The 10,895-nt window shown below is 41.4% G+C and overlaps 1 protein-coding gene across 1 annotated transcript; it reads left to right on the top strand.

Moving 5' to 3' along the window:
- The first annotated feature begins 1,291 nt into the window (after positions 1–1,291).
- LOC137278081 (beta-1,3-galactosyltransferase 1-like) lies at positions 1,292–2,587 on the top strand. Its single transcript, XM_067810172.1, has one exon. It carries the CDS (start codon positions 1,404–1,406, stop codon positions 2,562–2,564), a length of 1,161 nt encoding a protein of 386 aa, XP_067666273.1. The 5' UTR covers positions 1,292–1,403; the 3' UTR covers positions 2,565–2,587.
- The last annotated feature ends 8,308 nt before the right edge of the window (positions 2,588–10,895 follow it).

Here is a 10,895-nt window from a genome sequence, read left to right on the forward strand (position 1 = left end):
GGGTGTGAGGCAGTTATTATTCATGGAATTACATCTTTGTTGTTAATTATCTATGCTACACGCTATGCTATACGGCAATGACGATTCAACCCCTTTAAACAATGAAAACATTATAAAATCGGTTCAAAATTACATGCCTGAAGCTAAACGCTTTACGGAATCCAACGAATAACCTAAGAATACTAAGTACATGTAGTATCTTGCTCTTCATTTTATTTTGTTTTTGACAGATTCATTAATGTCTTGATGTCTGCTCCATAGAATTTTGTCATGATGTAATATGTACTTTTGCGGAGAAGCATTGACATAGGCCTTAAGACCTGTTTCGTAATCCATTTTTCCATTATGTCAAGTTGTGGTAAATGGGAACAAAAATGTGAACATTAATGGAAATAAAATATTGTTAAAATCGAGTACATCTGTCAACTCGAGAAGTCGTAATAATAACCGAGATATTGACTTTTAAACGTATTGTATTCACGGTCTGATACGACCATGCTAACACGATTATGGAAGATTGACACGCATTGGGCACTTTGAGTATCGCCTAACGTCCATTTATGTAACTGAATTGTGAGTAGTTAAACAATAATATTGTAGCTAATATGTGACGTGGCGACCAGCAGAGGGCATAAGAAGGGAAGCACTACCATCAAAGTCGTGAGATTAACTGCCTTGTCAGCCTGAAGTGAGATATGCCCTACTCTATGGAAAAGAAAGCAGCATTGATTTTGTATATGACGTCCAAAGTGGTCACTTACTTTGTACATATTTATGTATGTGTTTCATTCATTCATTCATTCATTCATTCATTCATTCATTCATAGGATGAGTAGTAATTCACATTGGGGAAGGGGGTTGGCACATGAGTAATGCAGTCCAAAGGTTAGTGGGAAACCCCCTCGCTCCAACCCCTCTCTGGATCAGCCCTCGCCTGTCACGGATCCGTCATGTATCGGAACATGATTGATTGTGTGGATTGACATACTGTTGTAGGCAACGGTGACTTAGAGACTGTTGTTTGTAGAACATTTCAGTCGATGAGCCCGGAATCTGAGTGCGTCACGCCATCAGTGTGAATCTTGTATGTTGCAGGTGCTACTGGCTCGACTACTGCGGTGTATTGATGTTGCTGACAACGGAGAAGATGTTGCGGTGAGATGGTGTTATGTTCGCAATCAGCGACGGATCCTTAAGAAGGAGGGGCAACAACAACAACAACAACAACAGCAACCAGAGTTGTACATTTTTGAAGAGTTGTAAAGTTTTTCGGATGAATTAGAAATACAGACGGACTGAATCTATTTCTTGCGTGTGTGGATGTGTTGAGATAATTCCTGGACTTGCACTGGCTCGACCCGAATTTTTTGCACAACCAAAGTATCAGCGACGTGTGTCACATCATGGAGCCCCCTCGTATCCTGAAAACCTTTCTGTACATAATTACTTTCTTAGCTTTATTCATGATCATCAACATTTTAACATCTGTCAACTATCTCTACACAATCATTAATGTATCGCAGGTGTCGTTGGTTAGCTCCCAGAAGATGTCAGTCATTGGAAGGGACGTCCTTCATAACGCAAACTCCTCTTTTGCTTCGATGAAAAAAGTTGAAGATAATGCTTTGAGTGTCACCACCAAGCCGCTTTTCACATCTACGAAGCCGGTTGTGACAAGTACGAAACCGGTTGTGACAACTACAAAACCGGTTGTGAAAAGTACTGTTGCACCAGGGGTCCGTCAGGATGCTTGCGCAGATTGCTTCGTTCATAACTTCACATACTTAATACAGAACACAGCGATCTGCAGCAAAAGCCCCAATGTTACGATTGACTTATTTATTGTGATTCTTACAATACATAGCGACAGAAAACAAAGGGATAATATTCGTGCAACGTGGGCCTCTACTTCCAAAAACAATACGGGAAATGTGAGGTATGCTTTTCTGCTGGGAAAGATTAATGACGAGAAGAAGATGTTACCTGTGTATAATGAAAGTGCCGAGTTCGGGGATATGATCATGGAGGATTTCCACGATTCATACGCTAACCTAACCTACAAGACAATTATGGGCATGAAGTGGGCTTCTTTGTACTGCTCACGGGCAAGGTTCTTCATGAAGACAGACGACGATATGTGGGTCAATGTACCGGAAATGACAAAAATGTTGAACCATAAAGAGGCTGTGCTTCAAAAAGTTGTTGGAGGATCATGTCATTTGGCAGCTGGACCAATCAGAGACCAGAGATCGAAATGGTATGCCAGTTTTAAGAGTTATCCTCACAAAACATATCCAGGTTTTTGTTCGGGCACTGGATACGTGACCAGTATGGCCGTGACCAAAAAGCTGTACGAAGTGTCTGCTAATGTGCCATTCTTTCACTTGGAGGACGTGTATATTGCACTGTGTATTAAGAAACTAGGAATGACCTTATTGCCTCTCCCGGGCTTCCACAATTATCGGACGGCCTTGGATCCTTGTCAAATGAGGTCATCTAAAATTCTGACGAGTCACGAAGTCCCCACTGACTTCTTACGGAAAGTGTGGACTGCCAAGTGTTAGATACTGTGACTTTGATATATTTTATTGCGTATGTTAGAAAGAGGTACATTGTATTTCCCTTTAGCTTTTGTTTTAAGTTTAAAAGATTGTGTTTGCGCTGACACACTTTAGGAATTTCGTCTCTTCTGTACTGTTTTAGCTTTTTTTTGCTTCGGGATCGAGTTTAGCTTTACTTGTTTCATTCTTAAAGGTATTTTAGCATGCATGAACATTTTTTTACATGCATTGTATCAACTCTGCATTAAGTGATGCTTGATATCTGCATGCTATGTGATATACATTGTATCAACGCTTGCATATGATGATATACTTCGTATCAACATTACACAAAATGTGATATACATTGTGTCAACACTACATAAGGTTTGATGTACATTGTATCAACGCTTTTTAAGGTGTGATGTACATTGTATGAACTCTGCAGAAGATGTGAAATACATTTGTATAAGCTCTGCGCAGGGTGTGAGAATGTGTCAGCTCTGCGCGAGGGTCGAGGTATGTCGTATCAGGTCTGCATAAAGCATGATACATTGTACTAGCTCTGTATCTCACAGACATCCGTCATGAGTGGCATTTCTCTACATCACGACACGGTAACACAACATACATCTTATTTATGTATCATCATCTTTTGTGGTGACATAATACGGGAAATCCCAAAATGTGTTAAGCCTAAAATCCTAGGCATCCAATAGGGAGGTGAGAAGTGCCCACGCACACAAGGCAGCTATCGATGTCACTGCGGAATCTCGATATAGCAAAGCTATTTTCTTGCTCATATTTTTATACATGTAATCTTTGGATTGTGATTTGAGCATAATATGACTTTAACATCACTGGCGAAGCGTCTTGTCGTTGCTGTAATACAAGGGTTCGTACACATGTATGTTCCCTCCAAAACAAGCGTACGTATCTGTGTGTTATCCAATGTCATGTTTTTCTGTGTTATCATGATGATTATATTGGCTTGACGTTTGGTAAAAGTGATATTTTACGATCTTCTATACCCCTCTCCTGAGCCCCAGAACGAATTTGAGAATATGAAAGAATATTCTTGTGTAAATAAGATATATTTGCATCGTACAGTCTGTCCATAAAAATCGAAGAAAGTGGGTCCCAATCCACGCACTGTCTTAACGCTATAGTTTACCATCGGCCTACGAATGTCGTAGCGCCACGAACGTTTTGTGGCTCGGAACTCAGGAGATCATTGTTAAGATCATGTTATTATATACCCTGAAAGTATACTCTATATACGTACCAATACTCTAAAAAACATAATTCAGACAAGGCAGCATTTTGTCAAGAAAACGTTATTTGCACTTGACCTACTTCTTCCGTATTTTACGTTGCCCTCGGAAGCTTCTTCATTTGTTGCGGGGACACATTGAAACCCCGTTAAAGAGAAATGTCTTAATTCCGGGAGTTTGGAAACATTACCAGCTTACAGTTGTTCATTGATCCGTGCTAGGATCTGTTGGTTACCACCAAGGAGGAACCTTGTACATTGAAACCCCGTTAAAGTAGGACCTCTGCATTCCGGACGTTTGGGAACATTACCAGCTAACAGTTGTTCATTGTTTCGTACTAGGACCTGTGGCTTACCGCTGAAAAGGAACCTTGTAATTTAAACCCCGTTAAAGAGGAACCTCTGCATTCCGGGCGCTTAGGAACAGGACTTTGCACTTGTTCACTGACCTGTACTGAGATCTGTGGCTTACTGGTCACCTCTGACCTCTGCATTCCTGACATTTGGGAACATTACTTCTTTACAGTTGTTCATTAATCCGTACTAGGTCCTCTAGCGGGCCGGTAAGCATGAACCTTGTACACTGAAAACCCGGTTAAATATGAACCTATGAATTACGGACATTTAAGATCAGTACTCCTTCACAGTTGTTCATTGGTCCGTACCAGGAACAATAGTGTAATACCGGCTGTTATTTGTAAGTAAGCACCTAGTGAGGTCACAGTGTCTGGTCGATGGGTGTCAACCCGTTTTAAAACAGGTAAACACGCGATTAGACGGCCCAGGCATAGACAGGGCCAATGTGTCTGTTATTGTATAACCCCATAAATTCCAATGACATCGTGGAGAACTTGTACCTTTATTTACAGCAACACTGACCAGTCTGGCACGCCGCTTATCAGCTTGTTAACGCATAGACACATGATATACATGTTGTTTATACACCATCATGTCGCAGACAGACCGTTCATTTACCTGTTTTTGTCACATGTTGTCTTCAGGTTGTCTTTTGTCTACGTTCATTGGGAGCCTTTCTAATCTTGCTAGTCATCCGGTATACATTCATGAATATGATATTATCACGGTTTGGTAACGAAGAGTCTATGATGACAGAGGGCATACCGAGTGTGTTGATGGGATATAGTACAGGTTGATATACTTCGCCTGTTTGTGGCTTTAACGAAACGCTGCAGGCTGTTTGATTCGCCGCTAAAATATACCCGTTTTCGAATGGCCCAAGTAAAAGAAATCAATTCAGATCTGTAAAAATGTGGTTTTAGACATCTTTTCAGCAACGTACTGCTCCTTTACAGTTGAAGCGATGAAACGCTGCAATGTTTCAGCGTTGAAGCATTGTTACAAATTTGATATTTGTTTGACTTGCGTTCAGAAAAAATGACCAACGTTAGAAATAATCGCAAATCAGCCACGCGAGATTTTTAATTCCACCCTATTTTTGAAAACTAATTCATGTACGTATCAATACAACCTGACAAAGAGTCTGAGTTACAAAATGCTGTCGTTTCCTTAGTATTGTTGCGCGTGGAATGACGTCAACTGAACGGGAATTCTTATGTTTCTGTGTTAAACATTTAGAATCTTCATGTTTTTTCATCTTTCATTGCATCTGTGATTGCAGATTTTGCGCAGATGGTTAAGTCTGAAATATTTCAACATTGTGTAAGATAACTGTGACTGATTGAGATTGCAGTATTGTGTTACAGAAGGGCGTAAGAGTGTTTTATATACATAATTATATGCATTCAAGATGCAGTCTTTTGATCGAGTAGATACATATCAAAATGGTTTAATTAGTCGTTAAACAGATCAAACATGGTCATTTATGACCCCATGTTGATAATACTGGGGCTGTATACGATGAAATAGAGTTATATGTGCTGGAAATATGTGATATTTGTGGACAAAGCATTCAATGTGGGGCGGTGGGGTAGCTTTTCCGTTAAACCATTCGGTCGTCATGCAGAAGACCCCGGCCCGATTCACCTCATGGGTACAATGTGTGAAGCGCATTTCGGGTGTCCTCCCCCGAGATATTGCTGGTGGATATTGCACGATTATAGAATGGTGTGAACTTGATGATGTTGGGATTCATTTCTAGGTTTGTTCTAAATGCCCACTGAAATGCGATAATGAGAAACAAGAAAGTATTTTTAGGTGGCCTCTGTGTGAACGCCGGTTGGGTTCTACTCCGCTTCAAGCAATTCTGCAACTATGTCAGAGACATTGTTATGTTACTGTTACATTGCCTGTATTAATCGTGCGAAGAACATCAAACAGTCTGCATATAGCTGAGTTGGTATGTTTTGAAAGCACAACGTTGACTCAGATGGCGGGAGTCTTTTTCAGGAATTGATCGGTTCATTAGAACAAATATCGCAATTGTTTCCTTTTACATTTTTTATTCAGGTTTGCTTCAGTTTGTTGTTCGAAGTCATGTGTTACTGCATCAAATGTATTGATCAATCTGTTATCAATAAAACAACGATACCACACTTTAGATGTCCTTGGTTTGTGTCTAAAAGTAACGATTGCTCGTCCCTTTACTGTAGTAACACCTGGCCATCCTGAGCCCCCGTGGTCTGTCAACGTATCCCAACTGCGTAGATTGATGCTCATACTTTTGATCACTGGACTGTATTGTCCAGACAGGAATGTACACAGACCACAGCCATTTAGCTGGAATATTGCTGAGCGCGACGGTAAACAACAAACCAACTGAACAGCCTCAGTGTTCGTATTCAATAGCGTTTGCACACCCGACTCCCTATAAAAACACAGACGTGTTCATCGTGGGAAAGGTCTGGTTTCGTTCATGGCCACGGAATGCTATGAATGTTGTGCTGCTAGAAGTTGGCATTGCAATTATTGCACGAATACTCAGCACGAATGTTGACGTAAAAAAAAAAAAAAACCCAAAAAAACTTCGACCCTCACGCTTGCATATTGTCACGCGGCGGTGGACAGTGGTTAAAGCTTTTATTCGTCATACAAAGGCTCGGGTTCGATTCCCCACATTAGTACAATGTGTGAAGTCCATTTCTGGTATCCTCCTGCTGTGACATTGCTGTAATATTGCTAAAAGCGGCACAAAACCAAACCCACTCATGCTGTCACAATGGTACTGTCTAGAAACTGACGTGGAGGAGTGTCCCATGCTTGACTGTTGTTTTGTGTGAAGCATCAAGACAACAATATTCAGTTCAATAAATGCAAAAGATATCAAAATAGGATGGGATATTTATAGCGCACAATTCCATGCCACTAGTACATGCTCAATGTGCTGCATTGTCCCTTCGATTAGCCGATGTTAATACCATTGTATTATCAATCTCAACTCCCTTGAGAACATGGGCTATTACCAACGGATACTTGGGTTTTTAAAGTGCATAGGGTTGTGTACTGTACACTAGGGGTTGTGACAACACTGGAAGAGCGTGCACACAAAGTAAAGTCCAAAATGTTTACTTCCGGTCACAGATGGGCTCGATCCCGACACGTCAAGCTCGCTTTATCACTATCTTGGTGCGATAGACAGGCCCCCACCTGCCCCGACGTGTGGATGTAGATGATAATATTATAACTAAATGCCATATTTGTATTCACTACGGCACTGTGAAATAAAATTCTATATCATTCGAATTCTTTAGTCTCTGATGTTCGAGCTCGGGAAAGCCCCAGTTATAATTCACGGAACCAAAAACTGTGGCTGATAAAGCTCCATTGTTATTTCGAAATATGTGAACTCATTTTATGACAGAGTAGCCCGTACCTATATAGCAAACTTTAGAAGTGGCACACACCGGGACTGGCCGTTTCACAAAACCTAAAATCTCCCTTTAGAGCCGTCTATGCAAGTTTGTAATATTAACGTTGTAGAAGACGAGGTTCACTTTTTGACAACATGCAGTCTATACTCAGTCGTAAGAAGCTTTGGAATCGCGCCTCGTCTCTAGACCAAATGTTTCCCAACTGTCAGCGGAGGATCAACTTCTAATGAAACAACCGAACCTTAGTAACATGTTTAGATTTAGACTCGCTCAAAATGTGACCTAAAACGTGTTCGTTTCTTTAAACACTGTATTTTAATGCAGCATAGTCGCTATTACTCACTTGTATTACTCACTTTTAATGATACCGTATATCACCATATGGTGCTTTTATATGTACATTGTTTAGGACAAATAGGCCCGAGTTGGTGATGGTGATGTTTTATATGGTATTTTATATTGTGTCTAATGTTTGTATCACTTGACACTAGATTTTTATTTCATCTTCTTCTTCTTCGTTTTTTCTTTCTTTCTTCTTCTTCTGAAATCTACTTACAGAATTTGAAATGTCGCTTTCCTGCCTATAGAGTATGAAGTGTCGATACATGTCTGTATATAGTTGTGTCTCAGTCATTGTGCCATTGTGCTGATCACTCGTAGTCAACAGAAATCAATGAAAACACCATCAACCTGTTCCGGGCACGGTATCTACAACAACAGTCCTTACCAAGGATAACTAACATCGTATTTACAGTTAAATTCTCACATTAACATTTCTGTAACAAATCATTTTCAGAGGCTGTGATATGTGCCTCCAGCCCCAACCATGACTATTGACATGTGTTTTGACATTCAGGGTTCAATCAAGTCGTTTACTTTCAGATCAATACCTTTTGTGAAGACCCACAGCTACGATGAAACGTCCTGCATGGTTAGTGCGTGTCCCAGCGTGTCCTGCAGACCCACAGCTTCTACTAATACTTGTAGGGCCGATAGGTAGCTGGTAGCCTAATGGTTAAAACGTTGGCTCAACACGCCGAGGACTCGCTTTCGATTCAACCCATGGGTACAATTTGTGAAGTCTATATCTGATGTCCCTCGACGTGATATTGCTGGAATATTGCTAAAATCATACTCACTCTGCACAAATACTAGAATGCCCCAAGTCTAGCGTGAAGTTTATATGCGCACACATTCACTTGTATGTTTACTTTGTATTGTCAAGTGAATCATTTCACGAACTGTTTATAATTCATGACATGCACATGCTGTAGTTGGTTGGTTCTTGTTTTACGCCGCACTCTGCAGTATTGCTACTATACGGCTCCGCTCTGTAAATATTCGTGTCTGGACCAGCCAATCCAGTCATCAACAGCATGAGCATCGATTTACGCAACTGCGATACGATAACTCTAACACGCCGTAACACGTTGTAACGAGTTCATATTTTCAAGGTACATTCGATAAATCCACAAATAGTTAATGCCCTCTTCTCATGTTGTAACGCAGGTTGTTTGTGAGAGTGTGTTTTTGTGGGTTAGTGTGGATGATTCAGATTGTGATTGAGTGTGCGTCCTTGTGCATGTGTGATTCTATGCATATTTGTGTGAGCTACCTGCCTCATTAAAAGTATCTGTCGAGCACAGGGATTTGTGACAGAACAACTGTACGTGTGCAATATTAATACACACAAACACACACACACACACACACGCACGCACTATCTTATCTATATCGCATCTATGTCGCACTATTGACATGTAGGTCTGGATTCAGACTTATCTCAAGAAAATTTCAAGGGAGTCGAAAACTGTACTCTTGCGATGAAGCAGATGTCTAACATGATGACAGAAATTAGGTAATATTTGGATCACACAGAGAAAGATCAATATTGCACATGTCAAGTTACGTTTTCTTCACTTCAGGAGGCGGTGGGGTAGTCTAGTGGTTAAAGCGTTCGTCACGCCGAAGACGTGTGTTCGAGTCCCATAAATGCAAGCTCAGTGAGACAGACATCGACATTGCCTATCGTGATACTTTCGCATGTTGGAAACTGCGCATGTTAGAAAACACAATAATAAGGAGAATATATAACGCCCCTTTCCAGGCTATATATCCTGTTAAAAACGCACAATCTGGTAATTATTACGAAGGATAGTCCAAGCTATCCCTGTTAGTTACTAGAATATTAATAGTGTTCAAGTCCTTGTCTTGTCTTGTCTCGATTAGATTAGATTACCGTAATTGGCGGCTTGTATGTCTTACCAACGTTCAGATATACACACAGCAAACTTCAGAATACAGCATAATTTCTTAAATTCCGAGTCAGATCATATTCCTATTATTCTCAAGTCCCAACACTGGCACCTAGTAGCATCTCCTACTGACTGTAAACTGCTCTGTTCTAGTGTCCTCCTGCCGTAATTTTGCTGGAATATTGCTAAAAGCGGCGTACAACTAAACACGGCCTATATCAGGGGGCAAGAGACGTAGGGTGCCGTCACTTAACGGCCGCCTGGGCACTGACCATGCACGCCCCATTCCTATGTTGCACATCGACGTAAAGCTGGTTTCCAGGGCTATCTGGCGGTGTCATCAGAAATGACCTGTCGTTGACAGGTTCGACGTCGGGACGCTTTTAAGTCCGATGTAACTCGATTTTGGGCAGCTTTTCACGCTGCGGGTACTTGTCATGTTTCGTACATCGACCCCAGGGTTTTGATTTGACTCTGGATCGGAAGCCCTGTGTCTTGGCTTTCACGTCATGTGCGACACATGCGGGTGCAGTCATGTTTTCCCACCCTTAAAGCCACCCAAAGCTAAGCCCTGTGCGCGTAACGGGGGCCAAAACAGCTCAGATTTGATATCACCAGGGTTTGATCTATGCATCCTGCGTTCACTAATTGTCCCATCCCGGGAGAAAGAGACATACTGCACACATATCATACATGAAAATTCGGCCACGTGCATATAGCACCTGGGGTTATCACGGGGTCGACATGGGGTGCCTGGTTGGGCGTCCACGCCCATTTTCCCATCTGTTATAGACCTGTAATTTTACCAAGACAAAAGCCTTACTCGGAGAGCATCTTTTAAACGTCACTCGAACGTTGAATATTCACATCCTATTGACAGGTTTCACATCGACGTGAAGCTGGTCCCCAGGGCTATCTGGTGGTAACATCAGAAGTGACAAATCTTTACCGGGTTCGACGCCGGGGCGCTTTTAAGCCCGATTTATCCCGATTTATGGCAGTTTTTTCACGCTGTAGGTACTTGTCATGTTTCGTACAT

The sequence above is a fragment of the Haliotis asinina genome, chromosome 1 (assembly GCF_037392515.1).
Source record: "Haliotis asinina isolate JCU_RB_2024 chromosome 1, JCU_Hal_asi_v2, whole genome shotgun sequence".
Classification (NCBI taxonomy): domain Eukaryota; kingdom Metazoa; phylum Mollusca; class Gastropoda; order Lepetellida; family Haliotidae; genus Haliotis; species Haliotis asinina.

What these genes read in the sequence shown, in the direction of transcription:
- LOC137278081 (XM_067810172.1), top strand. Translation starts at nt 1,404, where the DNA reads ATGGAGCCCCCTCGTATCCTGAAAACCTTTCTGTACATAATTACTTTC.